Source organism: Colletotrichum tamarilloi, assembly GCF_030869305.1.
Source record: "Colletotrichum tamarilloi strain Tom-12 chromosome Unknown Scaffold_73.1, whole genome shotgun sequence".
Classification (NCBI taxonomy): domain Eukaryota; kingdom Fungi; phylum Ascomycota; class Sordariomycetes; order Glomerellales; family Glomerellaceae; genus Colletotrichum; species Colletotrichum tamarilloi.
This window is the reverse complement of record NW_026849456.1, coordinates 92,014-112,269: the sequence shown is the minus strand read 5'-3', so window position 1 is coordinate 112,269 and position 20,256 is coordinate 92,014. Positions and strand designations below refer to the sequence as shown.

Genomic DNA, 20,256 nt, shown 5'->3' with positions numbered 1-20,256 from the left:
AGAGAGCAGGCACGCAAGACACGAGCAGAATACTCCTGCCAGAGCAGCAAGCAAGCACGACACGGGCCACCAGGCGAGCAGAGAAGGAAGGTTGAGGTGAGCGATTGACAAGGCCACTGGCCAGGTCCAGACCCACGGTGGAGCCTGCTCCGTATCGGGGCGCTCTCCTGGCTCTCTCATTGGCTTTCCATTACAGTGCGAATACTTTGGGAAGTACTTGTGCGAAACCTTGGCCTTTGGCATCTGGTCCCAATGGAAATTTCAGATGGCCACACTGGATTCCGCAAAAAGTCGGACCGAAATTGGCATAGTGCCATCCAACATCCCCCCCCCCAATGCCCTGCATCAACAGTGCTGCAGCACAGTGTTTTCCACAAAATTGATGAGTACTGGGAATAGCCATCCGTGCCATCCTGCTGCTGGTTTCCTTACCTAAGCTAGTCGATATCGAGATTTCAGAATTTCGATGCGCACCTCACCGAATTGCCACTTTGGCCCGATTTAATGGCGTCACATACGTCACTCCGGAAGACACTCCACAGTTGTCCATCGGCAAAAGCCATCATTCTCTCGATCCTGCTTTTTCTCTTGTTCTCTTTGTTTTGACGGATTACCGTCCTTTCGTCACTTCACGATTGGTCTTATCTTTCCCCCATGGTAGTTGGTGGCAGAATGCACCATCTACGTTTTCCAATACCCTCCCTACCTTACCCGTCTCTACACTTGGACCAGCACCCCCCCCTTGTGATACGCTCTGTAGACCTAGGCCTGGGCCCTTCGTTCTGTCGTACCTCACAGGCTAAGTCAATACACCCTGGCCACATCCGGTCTAAGGGCGGGGTTTGATTTAAAATACCTCTGGAATTGGATCATCTCTGAGCTAAATACACTCAATTTTGGAATTTTCCTCGGCGTTGGAAGCTACCTACTTTTTCTGCAAACCTGTGGTTACGAGCTGCAAAAAGGAACGAGGTACTGGGACTGCTTTGATGCATGTTTAGAACTATTGTTGTATGCGGTACATGCCATGCGTATGAGGGTGTGGTGTGCTCGTGGTGACTCTTATGCATAGAAAGAAACGTACCGTAACAAACGGAGATAAAGACAGGAAACCGCCATGTATGCAGCCAGCCGCCAGCAGGAATACCAGACTCTACTACTGGGCACATGCTGGGCGGCGGGCTTTGTTCAGTACCACTGTAACAGTACTCCAAAAAAGGGCCCCGCGATGCCTACGCTGGCAATTTGGGCGACTGCTCGACGGCGCTGTTTTTGATGGCATCTGATTGGATCCTGGGCGGAAAAGACTCCGGACCAGCCAAACTGCAAAAGCACAAACATCTGCTCGTGGGGCCGTCGCGTCGCCGAGTCCACTGCAAGCCTCACAAAATGATAGAGCAGGTACGGATAGAACTTCGCCGTGACTCGTCCCTTACAGCCCAAAGGCTACCCATGCAGCAACGACAATGAGAGAAATGCCTAATGGAAATGCAACATTGAACATATTCGTGGATGCTCTTCGGAATAGACTCCTGCCACAAGACTTTCCCGTAACCTACCTTAAGCACCCAATGAGTGTACTTCCAAATATGCAGGGAAAAGGCCAGGGCCGATGGCTGTGGACCATGGTCTGGACCAAGCCTCCCGTCACGTGCATATACCGCTGGCGTTGCATCGACCCGCCTCTTCGATATAGCCAATCAAAAAAGAGGCCGGCTGGACCGGGGCCAAGCAGCAGGATCAGATCCCCTCCAGATCTGGGTGCACAGACCACATGCCATTTCTCGAATGTCTTAAGTAATCACACAAAAAATTGAGCTTATCGCTATCATTGCTCTTATCTGTTATCTAATCGCCCAGGCTTCCAATTTCCATTTATTTCGGCAAGTGTCGATTCCCAACATCAACAACAACAACTCGACAAAATAATAAACGGACGACACTCAGGACCACCTACCAGCTTGTCCTCTGCTATGATCATTCCATCAGTCACGGGTCGGAAGTATCGCAATTGCCTCGAGCGAACAGCGGTGGAAGTAACAGCGCAAAGCTGCGCTGAAGCCCTGAAGATGTTCTCGTGCCACAGCGGTTCTGTCGAATGTCGGCTGTTTATTCGTCTTTGCTTCTTCGCTACGACTTCGTCTCCGATCCACAAGTTGCTCAGCCTTGCTCAATCACATCTGAGCGACAGTTGTTTCCAGTGAAATCGATGCTCTTCTCTTGTTGTCTTCAGTGTCTAACCATACCGAGGCAGTGCTGTTTGATAACCGGTGGCGACCGATCGCTCGAATGATAAAGGCTCAGCCTTCAACTCGAGTTCCGGCCGTGGAGGACCCTTTGTCTGCTGACAACCCCCGGGTGGCGTCTAGAGGACCTGGCTGTTTTCACCTCAATTCTGTGCCGCAGCGGGAGAGGCTGCGGGTGGAGCATGTCGGCGTCCCGGTGCCGCGTGATCGACAGTATCGAAAGCATAGACAGTCGTTGCGATGAAGATCTTGCCGTTGGCAAGCCCGCCCGGGCCACGCACTCCGGGACCGAAGGATGCTGCTGCTGTCCGAACAAGATGATGGACGCCAAGGTGGGCCTGTCAGACTACCGCCATGACCTTTGCCCATGGTCAAACTCACCATCGAAAAACCTGCATATCCCGTGGGCGATGCAAGTCTTGGAAGTACTGCAAGTGCAGCGACTGCACGCGATTCGGCGGGGAATATACGCATTAGGTCCATGGAGAGCCTTGGTTGTTGTCTTCGTGACGGTGCACGCTTGATCGGCGGTGCGGCACTACCTGAAAGTGTGAGATCATTACTGAAGACTTTCTGTTCTCAAATTTTGACTCAACGCCAATGCAGTGTGTTGGCGATGCACGACAATAGTCTCGGTGAAGGAAAGCAATAGTCTTGAACGGGACTTGCCGGTTATCGTATTCGCTGACTACTTCGGTATAGCATGGGAGCAACGTCAGCGACGCTGATGGACCAACCATCCGAGCAACGCGTGGCATACAGCGGCCGCCTTCGTCAACATCCACGACTGCTTCGAAGCGCTTCTGCCTACAAACGAAGACGAGAGAGGGACCAGTCATTCCCGCATCATTCGCCTCAAGAAGTTGCGTGACGCCTACGATTCGATAATTGGGATTTCGCATCACGAGATGCACGCCACGCGTTGGGCCAGAAATAATCCGAAACAGTTTTGGACCCCAAAGTGGCCTTTTTCGATACTGAAGGCGAACAAGGGCCCTCAGCCACAACGGTGATGTCAATCACTCCATTCACCCTCCTCTCCCAGAGACAGAGACAGAGGCAGAAGGATGGAAGAAGAGAGTAAGAGAGTTCGGATTCGGGCCCGTCGGGTACAAAGCAAGGACTTTTCTACCCTTTCGATCCACCGCGGGGACTGCATACGCATAGTTCAGACTGCTTGTCATGCATTCGGATGAAGTCATTCGGCATCTTCCGCGGTGGGGGGCAATTGAGCTCGTCTTCCCAAGGGTCTCCGGGGCAGAGCGGAAGGGTCCCCGACGGAGGAAGACAGGGACGGAGAGTGATCCCCACCCGGCCGTTCTCCAGCGGGGCCAGGCCCGGTGATGCCCATGAGCAAGTCGTCCCGTTGCTCAGGATGGGAAGTCCGCTTGGCGGAGGAGCGCCGGTCTCGACGTGCGACACGCCGATCACAACGCCAATTGCTGTCGAGGTTTTAGACTTGGCTCTTAGCCCCGCGTAAGCCATGCACCACTTACACCACTGTCAATCCATATCGCCACGTCTCACCTCCCGCGACGGCTTCGCAATGGCGCGATTGCCGAACCTTCTAACGCGCGTAGGGCGCTGATCAATCATGCCGATCGGCAACTTCTCAAACGGTAGTCAACCGCTCAACTTTCTGGCATTCACACTCAGCGCCCTGCTTGAACGAGAAGAATAAGCAAAACACGAAGCACACAATCTCAGTATCCGAAGTCAAGCGGCGAATCTTATCTCGGAGATGGAATGGTCTCCCACTATCTCCAATGACCCCTATTGACATGGAGTAGGAGAACCCCTACAGGTCTCACAAGCCCTTATGCGATCGACGAATTGTTTGACCTCGGCGAGAACAAGCAACACGAGCTCGACGAGGCTACTCAATTGGCTCTGAAAGGCTTCACTCCATCTCAACGTACCTTTGCTGTTGACATCTCGTAGGATTGTCCCTCTGGGCTCAACATCCTCCCGCAGTCCTTCATCCCTTTTCACTGCATTAGACCCCGCTCAGATCGCGGTTGCATGCGTCACAATAGTCGCCAGGGTTGGTGGAAGAGCATGCAATGAGCAATAAGCAGAATCCAATTACTCCCCTCCGGCAGCAAAACGGCTCACACCAGCAATCAAGCATCACCCTGCGGTCTGATGTACGGAATTTCACGCACTCGTTCATTTCCGTGATAACAATCAACACCGTCCGACCATCCCCCAGATATCTCATCTGGATTTAGCGGACCAAAGACGTGCATGAAAATGGATACTCTTCCGCGACTGGTCCTGTGCTCGGGATCCTTTTGCGCACCGAACTCATCCCATTTCAAACGACCTAATGAGCGATTGGACATGACCGACGGATGCGTGCGTGAGAGCTCGACAAGTTGTTCTCCTCTTTCTCAGCTACCTGCACCTTTATCATTCCTCCTCCTCTGTGTCACTCTCAGACTCGGCCAAGTTGTTGTTATTGACGGTTGCTAGTGGAAGGATTGAGGGGTAATCTTTCCTTCTTCACTTTCCCCTCACTATCTGACTCCGAGCCTTAATAGAACTCAAACAAGTTGAGACGAAGGCTTATGTACGAGCACAGATGGACCAGTGAATGAGCGCGAGACCAGTGTGGCCATGAGGCAGGGGCCCGTGCCAGCGTCTCTATGGGCTTTCTTTGTTGGGGTGATCTACCCTATCTGGCCTTTCTCGCGCTTTTTCCTCTGTGCCATTCCCTCCCGGAATCTCACCCACACCCCGCGTGCCGGCGGCGCTTTCAGCTGACAAGCATGACACCTCTAGGCATCGTTTCCGCGGGGATTTCGTGATATTTTTCCTCAGCGTCGGATACCCACTGCTTTTATTTTGGACCTAGAGGCTTTCATGATGAGACGATGTGGCGCGCTGCTGTCTCACCCAACGTTCCTGGATCGTCTCTGTCTCTATGGCCGCACCAGCAGCGGCCCATAACGGTCCAGGCCAGCTATCTAGTCAGCTCTATCTCTCACACAATTCGTCTGTCATTCCTCCTGTCGGCTGCCCCTTGCTTCCACTGCAGTGCAAGGCGAAAAAAGAAGCAGGGCTATAGAAAGCGATGGGAAAGGGGTGGGAGGGGCCAGTCAATTGGGCTGGGGAGAGAGTGAGGCGCTTTCTGGCGCCCCAGCCAGTCGGTACCGAGCCTGTGCTGCTGAGCAAACCGCCGATCTCCCGATGTCGACCATGGCACGGCAAAGCAAGGTTGCGGGGAGGGGTTGGCCATGACGAACATTGAATGGCAAACGAGCAAAGTGGCCGGTCGATGGTTCCCTTCTCGAATAGCGCCAACGCGTAGTGAGCCTACCAGTCGACAAGTCATCGACACAAGCGTCCCCGGCTACCAGGAACTATCGACCGGGCCCGAAAGTGAATGGGCGTCGAGGGCAAAATAGCATCTTGTCGGGAACCTGCAAACTCTCTTGACTCACCATAGCAGGGACCTCGTTGCCACAGTCACCGTCTCAACTTATTTGCATCTGGAGCATCTCAGCTGCGAGCGAATCGCAGGGTCAAGGACGATGAAAAAAGTTCAGCTTACCGCCCGATGAACCAATACTCATCGCCAATCAAACGGCTGCGCCGCCATCCCTTCCCCTTACTGGGCTATCTTCCGTGGACGCCTGTTTACCTACGGCAAATCGCGTCGCGATCGATGAGCTTGGTGGGTTAGCTTGGACACCTGCTGCCCAGCTGGCCGGCCCAGAACAGCGCCACCAGTCGACTTAGTCATTCAGCTTGGCTTAATGGCTGGCGCCCTGCTTGGTCTTTGCGCCGTTGGTCACTGGTGCTTTAGCTTGAGCTACTCTGATACCAGTCTAGACTGAGCCGCCCAGACCACGCGGCACTTCTCGTCGGGTACAGAGCCCCCCCCCTCCTCTGAGTCTTCCCCCTATTGTTGCAGGCAGTCTTAGGCAGAGTCTCTGTATTGGGTTTGGGGGTTGGATGGCTACATATGCATACGAGCGAACCATTGAGTTCACCATTGATGCGCATGAATTCGTTAACTCGCCGTGTCTGCGAGTGAAGACTTTGTGAGGGCGTTCACCCACCCTCAGCCTCCTTAAGTTAGGTGGTGACGATGCAGAGATGCTTGGCACAAGGCTATGCTTGCTCATTTGCCCCTTATTTTCACTTCTTCAAGACCGTTAGGTTCGTTAATCACCCCCAATCAGGATTTCTTGGCCGTCCTCACCCCGCAGAGATTGTATGCTGATTGTAGAGGGATCATGCCGGGCGGTTCCGTCAGTGCGGCACGATGGGCGCCACAAGACACACACCCTACCTTCGACCAGTCGGGTATCGAGGTTCAGCTAGCTGACCGACCATTAACATGCTACGTGAAGCTGCGTGACCTTTAGTTCAATTAGTGGGGGAGCCATTCCAGCCCTACTTGTGCAGGCGACAGCAGGTTACCTAGCAGCCTGCCAGCGGATGCTGTGCCACCTCATCGACTCTCACAAGCACAGAGAGGACAACTGGGGAGGAGGCGCTGATGCATGGACTCACACATGTCTGCTGACGCTAGCACCGCGCAAGCACGGAGAAGCCACCACCGCCATTCGGTCGCGGAATTGTTGTTATGGATGATACCCGTACCCGTCTTGGAAGAAAAGGGTTTGCTCGAGGCTTGCTTGGAAGAGGGGGGGGGGGGGGGGGGTCGAGGTGTGTATTCAGATACCAACACCAGGGACCCTCAATGTCTCACACCCTGTGCACGTGGCGTTCGTCTATCTGAGCCTCCGAGGTGGCCACAAGGGACCCAAGAAGGTTCAAGCAACGCAGGGAGAGGGGAGGCAAGTAGTGGGAACACCCATCTCGCCAAACTTCCCAGAGTAGATATATGACCCTCGCCCGCTTCGCACCACTTTCCATAGTGAGAGAGGTTCCCCATCATCGATCAAACGAATTCTACGGACAACCGACTACTTCTTACACAGTCCTGCCCGTTCTGGACTACAATTCCACTTCCACTCTCAGGACGTCCGGTTTCATCGACACTTACACCATCCTACCTCAACACTTATATACGACTACCACCAAAATCTCAGCAACCATGCTGTGTATCCTCCCAGACGAGCTGCTGCTCATCACAGGCGTCACTGGCCACGTCGGATTCGCGGTTCTCACTCACGCCCTGAAGGCAGGCCACACCGTCCGCTGCGCCGTCCGCTCAGAGGCAAAGGCTGCCTTCATCCGCTCGCGACCTCAGATCCGCGCACTTGACCTACCCCGCGCGAGACTCAACTTCACCATCGTACCAGATATCACCACCGATGGTGCATACGACGATGCCATCCGCGGCGTCTCTGCAGTCATTCACGTTGCTTCACCACTTGCGACTGCCGACTCAGTACCTCGCGATCTGCACCAGGAGTACTTCATCCAGCCCGCCGTCCGCGGCACCCTCGGTATGCTCGAGGCCGCCAAGCGTGCGGGCACTGTTCGCAGGGTCGTCATCACGAGCTCAGTCGTTGCCCTTACTTCAGTAGACCACCTCGAGGGTCGCGAGCGCAAGGAGGCTGTCCAGCCCACGGAGAGGACCGGCTTCAAGCCTGAGCCGTATGAGAGCGAGTTTGCCGCCTACGCCGCCTCCAAGGTGGCCGCTCTCAAGGGCGCCGAGGCGTGGATCGCGAGAGAGCAGCCCGGCTTCGAGGTCATTCACCTCCACCCTTCCTTCGTCATCGGCCGCAACGATATCGCGACCACGGCGAGCGAGGCGATGAAGGGTACCAACGCCGTCATCCTCGCCACCCTCCGCGGCAAGAAGATGGGCTGCAGCTACCCCGGCGCAACAGTCCACGTCGACGACGTCGCGCGCGCACATGTCCAGGCTCTTCTGCCCACCGTCCCGGGCAACAAGGGCTACATCCTCAGCACCAAGTCCCGCTGGAACGACGCGAAGCTCATTGCCAAGAGGAGCTTCCCCGAGGCCGTCGAGAGGAAGCTGATTGTCAGCAGCGGCTCCGTGGGCACGGTCAACATTGACTTTGACGCCTCTGCTTCTGAGGAGGTGTTTGGCTTTAAGCTGCAGGGTTTTGAGGAGCAGGTGCGCAGTGTTGTTGGGCACTTTGTCGAGCTGAGACTGAGACGCCCTGCGCTACCGACGGTTTCTTCGTCTTCGATGGCGGTGAACCAGCATTTGAGGCCCGAGGTTGTGGCCGCATAGAGAGTTTTACGGCCTGCTTGACGACTTTTACGAGCATTTTCTCTTCTCTTTCTACTTTCTGTGTTGGACATTGGACAGGTCAACAGACTGCATCGGGGTACAAGACATTTCACTTCAATGGGGGAGACGGCCGACTGTATCAGCCAGTCAAGGCGCATGGGATTGGAGAACACTTTTTCATCAGCATTCATGGGAGACTGGGAGAGACTGGGCAAAAAGGCAGCATTCGATTCACAACGGGATACCCAGCGGATTAGCTTCCGCACCAATTTACTTTAGTGTATATACTTTTGGGGTTTTCTAAAATCCACAACAAGAAATTTTTTAGAAGTCATCCATCGTCCCATCCGTCTTACATGTTCGTGTTCCTCTTCCGCTTGTGTCTGCTTCAACCCACGCCCACGCCCACGCGTTCACGCTTACTCACCCTCCCGCGTCCCACGCCCGCTCCCACGGGAAGGGATGAGGTAGGGAGCCGTGGGAGCGCAGTGAGGGGGGAATTGGGGGGCTGAATCACGGCCGAAAAGGTCTGAGGGATTTCCCTCACCATTGGGCCCATAGGAGTAAGGACCATGGTCCAGAGACCATGGACCACCAGCTGAACTGCTGAAGGGTGAAGGAAAAAGGGCGGCGGGCCCGGCCCCAGAGGGCACCGGGCGCGCCGTTCAGCCTCAATCTCCGACAGTATGATAGGCTCATTTCTCTTAGGCGGTTCTCAGTTCTTTTCTATGCGCTATGCAGCCTTGGGATTGGGGGGGTCTTTCGGCAAGGGGTGTGTTGTCTCACTTTTTTTGGTCAAGCAAGGCAAGCTACCCCAGACTACCTGGCCTTGCATTACATACGTGCACTCTGAGGAAGAGACCAGACCGGATTATGGATTCTAGAGCGGTGGAGAGACACACGGGTACAGAGGGAGAAGAAATAATCGCTAATTTTATCATGTTTTGGTTCTTGTCTTTGCGTGGGTGGGAGTGAGGCTTGGATTCCCCTCCTCGTGTCTTTTCGAAGAAGAGGTTATGAGTTCGGTACATTATCTTGTTGATTGTTGGTAAGGCGTGCTACTAGGTCAAGTAAGGAATCCCACTCGGTCAGGCGGTATTATGTGATTCCACCCGATTACTCTAACCTACCTTAGCTCAAAGTGCAGAACTGTATTTCCCTAGGCTCATGTCCTCAGACGTTGGAGCATTCCCCCTGCTCAGAAACAGCCAGAGTATCCCACTCGAACCGCGCATCTCCAACCAGTCCAACGCCAAGACCCACCCCCTTCTATGTGAAGCTCGAGATCCTGCGACACGGGTACCTGTATCGAAGACCAAGTGATCAGGATCTAGGATCTCTGCTTTTGAAGTGCATTCGCTGTGGAGTTCGCTTCGCCACGCTCTCTCCCGTCTGAGGAAACAGAGGATGGAACAGCAACGGTTATGCCGAACTATGTGGGGTTGCGAAGGGCGTTTGGATGGGATGGGAGGAGGAGGATGGATTGTGGGGGGAGCTCGAGGAGTCGAGGGCGTGTGAAACGGACACATTGTATGCTCGCGGCTCGTCCTTCGTCCTTTCGCGGCTGACTTTAGAAAGCGCGGTTGGGTTCGGCGCCGCGACTACTGTGTTTTCCCGGGCTCGGTGAACAGATGCCGCCGGTGTTTGATTCTAGGTAACAAGCTTTCTTCATTTTCTGTTGTGTATTTTCCCCGAATGCCAAGACCGCGGCTCTCTGTGAACTCGCTTGAGAGTTTTTTCAGCTCGTGAAGGCCCAAGGGGAAAGTTCCAGACCTCGAGAAGAATCTTGCGCCCCGGCAGTCTGGACCCCTTCGAACCCAAGAGATTGGTTAACAGGCGCAGTGACTCCCGTCCTGCATGCAGCCTTAACCGAGGCCCTTCTAGCGACTCTCACCTGAATGCACTGTCGCTCACGCACTCTAGAAAAGAAGAAAAAGATAAGAGAAGCGTGGGAAAAGCCCTCGATTGGTCTGAGCTACACAGTGTCTTGGATTAAGCGAGGAGGTCGAGTTCTAGTGGGAAGACAAGCAATAACGCCAACATTTGCCGAAGACGCTTCGTTGGTGTTTTTCGCTGTTTGGACGCCTCGAGCGTGGGCAGATGAGACTTGGTATGGCTTGTGGCTGATGAGTGGCTTTTTTCTGAATCCGCACCCCATTGCCAACGGCGTCAGGGCGTCAACGAGATTCCCATTCTGAAAGAGTGAAAGATCGTGACATTTTTCGTTCGTCTAGAGCACCGTAACTCATCATGGGATCTCCGTACTTGGTAGAGAGGGGAACCTTTGCTCGTAGGGGATGGGCATCCACGTCAAGGTTCGATAGCATGATCCTTCTGACCCACAGAATCCTTCCAACATGAGTCGAACATCACGAATCTCCTGCCTGGTGTAGCAGGCAGCAAAACCCTTCATCGTCATGAATCCATGATTTGCAGTCGGATTACTGGAAAAGAAAACAGCCGTTGAACTAAGTAAAACGAAGGAACAAAGTATCGTGAAGCCACGTCCGAAAGTTGTCTCGCTCGTCAGCGCCAAAACATCGCAAGGACGAATATAGCTTCTTTGTAAGCAAGCCACCGCCAGGACGACTGACTCGAGTTTCTTCTTTGCGATGGCGCACTTCATCCCGCCGGCATCTAGCGGTTCTCGAGAAGGCCTGGGTTCGGGAAGTGGGGACGATGGTGAGGAAGAGTTGTTGTTCACCGATGAAGAAGACGAACCTAAGATCAAGGACGAGCTCACGATTGTTGTCGACGCGTCTAACCGGGAGAGGTGGTCGGATGTGGTTTTGGAGGCGCGGAAGCACATGCGGTGCCACCCTAGACACCCAGGACGCGTTCGCGACGGCCGGAGAGTGTGCATCTTGGTTGATTCCTCCTCATCAGACGAAGAAGACGAGAACAATAAGCTTCCAGTCCGTCGTCGAGAGCCAAGCCCAGCGAACCCCACAACGTTCACCCTGTTCACCCGACTGCCGAAAGAACTTCGGGATAGCATCCTCCTCACGGCCGTCGACCCCATCACCATTGAGGGCTGGGTCAAAACCGACCTCGAGTGGCGGAACGGGCCCCAAGCGCATTTCTTCCTCCGCCGAATCAGGTCCTGGGCCGCCATACCCCTCTACGCCGTCAGCCGGGAAACCAGGGCGCTGGCGGCCACGGCCTTCGGCGCGCCGGACCCGCGGACCTTTCCGTTCAGCCCCGCTCGGGACGCTGTGGAGCTTGTGTGGGATGGGTCCATGCTTCCCACCACGTGGAGAAGGGCGGAGGACTACAGGCTGGCCGGGCCGGTTATCGCGGGTAGGTGTAGGTGTGGTGAGCTAGGAAGGAGACATGTCAATAGTGATCATGAATGGGCTATGCCGAGGGAGACGCGTGAACGGGTACAGAGTGTGTTTGTCGACGGGCGCTACGCGAGGTTTGATTTGGGGCTGAGGGATGGGACCAAGGGGCCGTGGGGCCTTGTGTTTGGGTTGGTGAATGGGTTCTTTGGCGAAGTGAGGATGTTGGGGGTGAGATTGTGGGACTTGGATGATGAAGGGTTTGAGGGGGGCTTTGATGTATCGAAGGGGGAGGCGCTATACAGGGTCGACCAGATGGACTTTTTCGATGGGATGGAGGAAGTTTGGTCTGAGCCTAGAGCTGAGGATCAAGGGGTGAGAGTGGAAGCTCCGTTCCCGAGGCTGAGGTTGCTGAGGGTCTTGCCTGAGTTACCATGGCCCAAGAGACCACATAAGTTCAGATTCAGAAAGGTCAGAGGGAGCCACTTCCTGGTTGTTGGTCGAGGAGGCATACCGACAGCTGGGCCTTGACTTACATGTCACTCAACTTGTTATCGTGAAGAGTAATGCGTGACTTGAACATGGCCGAGGACTCCTATGAGTCTTGAGGGTACTAGCCAGACACCCACAACACATCATCAAACAGCGCAAAGCCTTGAATGACAGTATTTTGTAGCCTTCTGGCGTGAAATGTGTAATGCGGTGCTGCCGTCGAAACAACGAGAGAAGAGGCTTGACGGGTAACAAGGGTGTGCATCTACTCATGACACGCCACAAGACTGGGGCTGCACTAGAGCTTTAGTTACCATAACGGTATTTACCACTCAATATTGTACGTGTTGTCCTGCTTTAATGGTCAAGCTCCGATGGCGGCATTCGTTCGTAAAAGCGACTTTCCTGGGTACTTTTTTCTTATGCTATCCTTATGCTATGCTGATGCTATTTCAAACCGTACACTTATAGAACCGTGCAGTCAGATTCTTGAAACACATCACGGACAACTGGCGCTTGTCAATCCTTGACCCTCGATAACCACTCCTCAGAAGGTCTATCCATCGTCCGCCGAAGATCATCGCTGAGTCTCAATCGTGACGTTGGAACATCCACATCGAACAAGCTCATTCCCAGTCGTGGACATCCAATCCCAGACGAGCTCGTCTTGACTGTCGACTCTGTCTGTTTGCTGACGTGATGAGAGGGCGGGTTGACTTCAAGGATCCCGTGGGGTGAGGTGATATCCGAATCGGCCAGCCCATCCTCCGGATCGAGGTTGTGTGCCTGTCGCACCACCCGGTTCGTCTCATTCCTGCGAGCCTGTTGTCTTTCCAACCTGTCTCGTTGTTGACGGTAAACCGATGAGCGACCCATCTTGGCAAGCATCATTTGATACAGAGGTCGTAACGTTGCTATCGAGGCTGCTACGATGCCGATCCCCGGCTCTACTGTACTCCATATCGCAAAGTTGGAGGTTCCGTCTGCAAGGTGAGCAGTTTTATTAGTGTACTTGAAGGATCTGAAGCGCGAAGGCTAGAAAATGGGCTTACAAAGAAAATCCTCGCCGTCCAGTAACGTCGGGATATAGAACGCTCTAACAATAGTCGCAGTACTTCCTCTATAACCAGGACTGTCAGCTTTGCCCCGCTGTCGAGCCAGTATGTCTGCGGCCTGCCTGCTCTCACACTTACACAGCAGCTAGCCCCAAGATGCACACTACCACGATTTTGGTCCCGATCGGAAGATTCATGGATCTGACGATGAACCACGGCAAAGCACCGAAAACGAAGTCGGCGCTCGTATTGATGACCGTCGCCGCAATCGTCATGATGTAGATTACCCGCGAGGGCCAGCATTTTTCCGGTGTTCTTGGGCCGTCCTCCCAGTACGTTGGTACTGGTCTGCACTGGAAAGCTACCATGAAGAGGTATGTCGTTCCGAAGACAACTGTACCTACCATGAGAGCTCGAATTATCCAGATGTGCGGCCGATCGAGTGCGACTCGGAGGAGGAAGTAGCCAACAGAGATCTTGAGGAGACATGTTGAGACGACGTTGAGTAGCTCGAGGATCCACCATAGCTGGAAGTCATATCAGCAGGGGAATAGATTGGGGATGATGTGACATAATCTACCAGCAGCATGGCTCTCTTCTCCCCAGCAGTGATCTCAGAATCACGGCGGCCGATCCCATGAGTTCCTCCGTAAATCTGCAACGCTAGATATCCGGTGAAAATAATCTCCCTTCGTTAGTAAATTACCGCTCTCAAGCTCCCACAAGCGTAGACGTCACTCACCAAGAGGAAGACCATGATCTTGTCGTCGATACCGACTGATCGCACCAATGCCGTGCGGCAATACACGCGGAGGCTGACGGCAACCCATGTCAGGAGGAGGAATACCGAGGCCGTGACGACGATTTGGGCGCTCTTGTCCGCCATGACGACGGTGATGACGCCGCGGATTCCATCGAGAACCAACTTGACTTGAGGAACTGAGGTGGAAGTTGAGAATGGAAAGATCCTGTACTACCGACGGAGACGGGATGAGCAGCCAAGCGACGCTTCATCAAGCACACCATAATTCAAATAGAAAGATCGCCCTACAGAATCGCCCTACAGGATCGCTCTGGTCTCTGAGATCGATCACAGTCCGATCAATAGGCCACGGGTCGTCACAGATGTTGAGCAGAGTTTGGAGAGCGATGCACGCGTGGCGAATAGGATCGTGAGCTTGGACATGGCCACCACCTGAGCGGCACCGCAAAGAGGCTATTGCAGGGTGATCTGTCTGATCATAACCAAGAAGACCATTCGTATGCAGGCAAGTTGCTGGATGGGAGGGGCCGTTGAAGATGTTTAGCTCGTCGCTGACTCGATTTTCCCACTTAAGACTGCGAATTATGCGGGGAAGACGGGAAACAAAATGGGCTTGGCTGCCTAGATTTGAGGTTGAAGATTTAAAGATGCGAGATTGGTTAAACTGTAAGTTCTTCCGGAGGGTGCATGGTAATATGCCTCGTGACAAGATGGGTTGAAGCGGGTGGGTTGGTAAGGCACACTGTGAGATGTCAATCACGTCAACACTCGCTTCTCGTCGAAGGTCCTTTCAATCTCGGACATTTCTATAACATGATGAACTCCATATAACGTACTTGACGCTTGTAAACATAAGACTCCAGCTTATACTGCGGCATTTGAACTTGAGGCCAGCTTTGCCGGATGCCGTCTTGAAGCCGCTGACAGTCCATCTAGAAGGGAAAAATGCCGCTATATCCCTGCTGGCTACTCTATATCGGCAGATTTTCTGCTTTTGAGTTCAGACATGATGCAGCGTGGACCTCTAATCTTGACTTGCTAACTATTCGCTATTGCCGCACGTGGCTGCAAGTTATTTCGAGTCATTTAATCAACACGATTCTGCGGCCTCATTTCTAGCTTGGTCTTAAGCTCTTCCTGCATCTCTTTCAATGGGTAAATTACGACCAGTGGTTGGTCCTACCTCTCCCCCCGGCTAGATCTAGCGGATAGACGGCGGAAAGGTCGATATATGTAAACACATACAAGAAGGAAGGGTAGGTCTTAGGTAGGATAGCGTGAATTCGGAAGAATCCTCGATGTTGGCTGGCTTCCTAACCCGTCTTGGCAACTAGAACGGAACATGTAGTCTATTCATTCTCCCCGCGAAGAGAGCCTCCTGCCATATAGATTCACGTTCATGTGCCAGGCGGTTGTGAGTGGAATGAAGCCATGTCCATAAAACCCGTTGCTAGTCACTTGCAGGTCGCTTTCGAACAAGTCTACGCGTAAGTTTGGAATGTGGCTAAGGGTTCGTTCATAGGTGTTGAGGAGTGGCAAACGTATTCGCTTTCGCTTGCGAAAACGGACAGGTCACTGCTCCCCTTGCCTTGATCACCTCCATATCCGATATCATCTCACACCTCCCCTTCTCCCGCTGAGGCTCAGGCCCAATGGTCATCAAGTCATATCCCTGGGGAAAATATCTGCTTCCCCGTTCGCCCGGAACCTTCCCACCGACCGCTTTGACCAGCCATGCACCCGGACCCCAAGTCGACCACGTTGTTGGCCGCATGTACCAGGGTTGAAGGCTTTTCCGTCCAAAGTTGTAGAGCTTAGTCTCGGGGTTCGGGGTGTCGTTGACGAGTTTGACTGCAGATGAGTCGGGGCGCGGCAGGGCAAGGTGACGGAGCCCGAGTTTCCTCGAGTTGCGAACTAGTGCTAGAAAGGTGGAGAGGAGGATTCCGGGAGATTCCAGACTTTGAAAGATCAGTTACAAGGGTTACAGTGGTCGCAAGATTACTTGACTTGACTTACTTGAGGCTCAATCGAGCCACGTCGTCCAAGTCGGCTCCCAGCGACTTCCTCAGTGCTGTCCTGAAGGAACTAGGTAAAGAAGAAAGGGCCGAGTCGACATAGACTCTGACGTATTGGTCATTTGTCGGCACCGGCTGACAGACTTCTTGTTCGTATTGGACGGTCCAGTTCTTGAGCTCCATTGCAAAGTGCAACCCGTCCATCCAGCCTTCTTTACACGAGGGTAAAAGATCGAAGGGAATGCCCATATCTTCACCTAGGTTCTTGTGGAAGATGCCGAGAGCACATACTTCGACACCGGTCAATTTGCGCCATTCGTCTCTGTTGACTACATTGATTATCTCAGCAAGGCCGTCGCCGAGGGTGTGAAGTAGGTCGGGGTCGGTGATCTTGTTCGCACGGCGGTATCGTGCATGTCTGTAGGAACACCGCCTGTCAGCAACGAATAGACCCCAGTTGTTGATCAAGCTTGATACTTGGTGACTTACAGAAAGTTCATTCTTGCCACAGACATCGCATATCGATCCGAGTCTCTTGCCTTAGACTGCACTTCTCTGAGAAGGATCTCCGTATCGACTGATCGTTTCCCCGCGTTGCGTTTATTGTTCTGGCCTGTAACGGCAAATAGTCTGGACATTGATGGAACACTCCCAGCCTAGTACTTAGAGATCTCTCATCAGTCTGACTTGGTCCTCCTTTGGCCTGGATGAGTTTCGTAAGAGAGATTGACTGCAACCCACTTTGAGGAGAGCTAGTTTGCGAGCTTTGGAGAAGGAGTATGGAAACTCGAGCTCTTGTAGCTGGGTGATGATCTCGTGGGACTCTTTGACGGTCATACTCGACAACTCCCTGCCACACTTAGCAAACGGCGCTTCAATTTGCATCATCCGGCGGTAACGTAATTGTTTGACAATGAATATGTGGCTGACGATAATCATCGTCAATGCTGTCGCAATTATCCATGATGAAATTTTGCCGATTTCAGGACTGTTGATTGGGAAGAACATGCTGCAGATAATACCACCACTCTGAGTTGCAGAGTGAATTAGTGTTCATAATTACACGAGCACGAAAATTTCGACATCTAAATTCGATCCTGGCTATTGTAAGATATCACAATCGATCGCGAGTAGTCGAATATCTGACGAAAGGAGTAATCCAGCCGAGGTCCGGGAGCTGCCCGTGTTGTTGTGGGTAAACACCTCGTGGGTTTCGGCTCTTTGTGGGTCACTGAATTCAACAGAAAGTGCTCGTGTTGAGTAAAGAATTGTGTCTGCAGCCAATATCTCACGAAGTTTCCCAATGAATAATGCGTCGAGGTATTGATGAATGAGATTCTGACAATATTCTGACACATGACGGGATGGTGATAATGCCAAGCGAACTACATCACCTTTCTCCCCAAGTCTTTTTGCTGACTATGTTACATTCAATCTCTTCATTATTACTATGTAAGTACATACAGCCCCTTAGGCCTGCTAATAGTGAGTGAACATGTACAATCTTGGTAGGTTGTTGCTGAAGGTACTCCCGTGGTCTTGCCTCCCCTCAAACGCTCATGATTGCGGCTTGATAAGCCCAATGCTGCTGAGCAATGGCCTGTCACTAACAGCAACAAGGTACGCCGTAGTAGAACCCTCGTTGATATGCTGAATCTTGGACCACGCAGGGACGGCAAATGTGTCTCGCGCAGTCCACTTGAAGACCACACGGGGCCCCGTGGGCGGCTCCACAATGGTTCGGCCTTGGCCTTCATAGCAGTGGTAGAGGAACGAAGCCTGCTCACGAACCTCCTTTGTCGTATAGTTGCCGTCGATGCGCTCGGCCTGCGCGCCGAGAATGGGTGATAGGGGCTTGCCGTGACTTGTGTAGTGGTGGATGGCGTAAGGGCCTTCCTGGGCCTTGAGCTCGGCTTCAACTTGGTCCCACGGATGTCTCCACTCGCATGTTTCCGTGAACCTATGAATTGTCAGTGACCTCTTCGTGTTTGATCATCTAAGAAAGACGTACACGCTTGGGTAACGGCTCTCATGGTACTGCTCTGCAAAGTGTACAGGGGTGAATCTGAAGAGCGGCAGGTTGAGTGCATCGAGCCAGATAACCGGCGCATCGCTCTCGTTTCCATGGTCATGCCAGTGCCATGTCGGCGTCACGACAACATCGCCACGTCTCAAGGGCATCTTCTTCCCCTCAACAGCCGTGAAGCCCTCACCGTCGATGATGAATCTGAGTGCGAACGCGATGTGCCTGTGCGCAGGAGCAGTCTCGCCAGGGTTGACGATCTGAAGTCCACCATAGATGGTGTCTGTTGTGTAAGGGGATTCTGCAAGACCATGTGAGTACAAATACGATTTAGGTTGTCACGAGTAAAACAATGACACTTACCCATATTGGGGTTGACCAGCATCAGCACTCTCCTCTCCGCTTGCTGTTCGCCAACCATCTCTGCGGCCTTGTGAAGAAGAGGGAGACTGTCGGCGTACTTCCACATGTGAGGTTTGGCGACGGGTGCTGGTGTAGGTGGGACCATCACGTTCATCTTGGACCACAAAGGCTCCATGTGTTGTGATGGCAACTCTTCCAAATAGTCGTTCATGGCCTTGGCCCTGTTGTCGTCCTCGTGAGGGGAGTCCATTGTGAATGATCCCTTCGATGTGCTTGGCGTATGATAGTCTGAGTGCCTTGTGGCTGTGCCTGAGTATTGATAACCGTGTGTGAATAGTGGCCTGGATCGGTTCGTGTATCCTATGGCGAAAGCCGTGATTCCGAAGATGAAGTTGGATGTTGGAGGGACATGCGAAGGAGGTTATCAACGCCCGTTTCCCCATTATCCCCGGACTGTTGACCCCCCTTGCCCGTGGCCATGTAGCGGAAGCGCCACGCGGGACGGGACTCGATCTGGCAGTTGAGGCAATCCCGAGTTCCGATGTATTACCCAGCTCCCCGCGCTCTAACCTCGGAACCCACTCTGATTGGCCAATTGGGGGCTGCTCCAATTGAGGGGCTCGATTGTGCACCTCTCGGAGGCACACTTAAGGAGCTGAGATAATCTGGGAACAGCTTCATGCGGCTTGTTGTGACCAAGAAAAGAACTCACTATTTTGAGCAGATTTATATTCTCAGACACACTACCAAACAAAATGTCTTGGAATCGTCTCATTCGCTTCGTTGACGACAACGACGTCGAGCACTTTGGCGAGCCTGAGGTGCAAGACGAACCAGAGATTACCTCACTTCTTGACAAGAGTGACTTATGGGCTACTATCTACGATGGTGCCAGTCCTGTCTCATCCCTGGCCAAGGGCGAGCGGGTGCATGTCAAAGCCCTGAGACCGCTCCTTACACCAAAGGACGTTCCGATCATTCGATGCATTGGCCTCAATTATGTTAAGCACAGTACTACAACCTTCCCCGGAATGAAGCTACTACAGACATCTGACTTAAAGCACAGTCAAGGAGGGTGGCCGGACCCCACCTCCGTTCCCCTCACTCTTCATTAAGCCCGCAACATCAGTCGCTGCATGGAATGAGGACGTGCCGATCCCCAAGGTTGCACAGGACGGAACCGTTGATTACGAGGGTGAACTTGTGAGTATCGATTCTCTGGAATAAACTTTCGATAGAAGCCGCTTACAAGGGTAGGCCTTCGTGATTGGAAAGTCGGGCAAGAACATCCCCAAGGAAAACGCGTTGGAATATGTCGCTGGCTACCTCACCGCAAACGACGTATCAGCAAGAGCCTGGCAAAGAGACCCTGCAAAGGCTGGCGGCGTGCCCCAGTGGTGCTTCAGCAAGGGTTTCGATAAGTTCGCCCCCTTCAGCCCTGTTCTGGTCTCTCCGGCAGTGGTTGGCAACGCCAGCGACCTGTTGCTGCAGACCTTTGTCAACGGCGAGGAGCGACAGCACGAGAGCACGGGCGACTTGCTCTTCGGCGTGGAGGAGATTGTCAGCTTCCTCAGCCAAGGAACGACGTTGGAAGCCGGCACTGTGTTGTTGACTGGGACGCCGTCGGGTGTTGCTATGGGTATGAAGCCCCCGAAGTACTTGAATGATGGGGATGTGGTGGAGGTAAGGATAAGTAAGCTTGGCAGTGTAAAGAACAAGATGGTGTTTGAGTAGAAACAAGTCACGAATGAATTCTTAAATATCGGGGGTTCGAGAATAAGCATGAAAGGCGCGGAGGCCGGGTATTTTGCAGATGAATGTACATGATGGGGGC

The 20,256-nt window shown here is 53.2% G+C and overlaps 7 protein-coding genes across 7 annotated transcripts; 4 read left to right on the top strand and 3 right to left on the bottom strand.

Annotated features, from left to right (window-relative positions):
* Nucleotides 1–3,438: 3,438 nt before the first annotated feature.
* Nucleotides 3,439–4,187, top strand: CTAM01_12225 (uncharacterized protein; the record flags this gene model as incomplete). The annotated part of the gene is made up of 2 exons (XM_060528232.1): nt 3,439–3,722; nt 4,037–4,187. 2 exons carry the CDS (start codon nt 3,439–3,441, stop codon nt 4,185–4,187), a joined length of 435 nt encoding a protein of 144 aa, XP_060377133.1.
* A 3,130-nt stretch (nt 4,188–7,317) lies between these two features.
* CTAM01_12224 (NAD dependent epimerase/dehydratase) lies at nt 7,318–8,430 on the top strand (the record flags this gene model as incomplete). The annotated part of the gene is made up of 1 exon (XM_060528231.1): nt 7,318–8,430. One exon carries the CDS (start codon nt 7,318–7,320, stop codon nt 8,428–8,430), a length of 1,113 nt encoding a protein of 370 aa, XP_060377132.1.
* Nucleotides 8,431–11,042: 2,612 nt separating this feature from the next.
* CTAM01_12223 (uncharacterized protein) lies at nt 11,043–12,242 on the top strand (the record flags this gene model as incomplete). Its single annotated transcript, XM_060528230.1, has 1 exon — nt 11,043–12,242. The coding sequence occupies one exon, from the start codon at nt 11,043–11,045 to the stop codon at nt 12,240–12,242; it is 1,200 nt and encodes a 399-aa protein (XP_060377131.1).
* A 480-nt stretch (nt 12,243–12,722) lies between these two features.
* On the bottom strand, nt 12,723–14,595 carry CTAM01_12222 (uncharacterized protein; the record flags this gene model as incomplete). Its single annotated transcript, XM_060528229.1, has 6 exons — nt 12,723–13,186; nt 13,256–13,323; nt 13,397–13,785; nt 13,839–13,943; nt 14,001–14,231; nt 14,323–14,595. Coding segments are annotated over 6 exons (1,530 nt in total), but the record flags the coding sequence as incomplete, so codon positions are not given.
* Nucleotides 14,596–15,537: 942 nt separating this feature from the next.
* CTAM01_12221 (uncharacterized protein) lies at nt 15,538–17,044 on the bottom strand (the record flags this gene model as incomplete). Its single annotated transcript, XM_060528228.1, has 4 exons — nt 15,538–15,979; nt 16,038–16,454; nt 16,526–16,692; nt 16,778–17,044. The coding sequence occupies 4 exons, from the start codon at nt 17,042–17,044 to the stop codon at nt 15,538–15,540; spliced, it is 1,293 nt and encodes a 430-aa protein (XP_060377129.1).
* Nucleotides 17,045–17,593: 549 nt separating this feature from the next.
* CTAM01_12220 (gentisate 1,2-dioxygenase) lies at nt 17,594–18,672 on the bottom strand (the record flags this gene model as incomplete). Its single annotated transcript, XM_060528227.1, has 3 exons — nt 17,594–17,996; nt 18,048–18,342; nt 18,423–18,672. The coding sequence occupies 3 exons, from the start codon at nt 18,670–18,672 to the stop codon at nt 17,594–17,596; spliced, it is 948 nt and encodes a 315-aa protein (XP_060377128.1).
* A 505-nt stretch (nt 18,673–19,177) lies between these two features.
* Nucleotides 19,178–20,156, top strand: CTAM01_12219 (5-carboxymethyl-2-hydroxymuconate isomerase; the record flags this gene model as incomplete). Its single annotated transcript, XM_060528226.1, has 3 exons — nt 19,178–19,433; nt 19,489–19,625; nt 19,680–20,156. The coding sequence occupies 3 exons, from the start codon at nt 19,178–19,180 to the stop codon at nt 20,154–20,156; spliced, it is 870 nt and encodes a 289-aa protein (XP_060377127.1).
* Between the last annotated feature and the right edge of the window lie 100 nt (nt 20,157–20,256).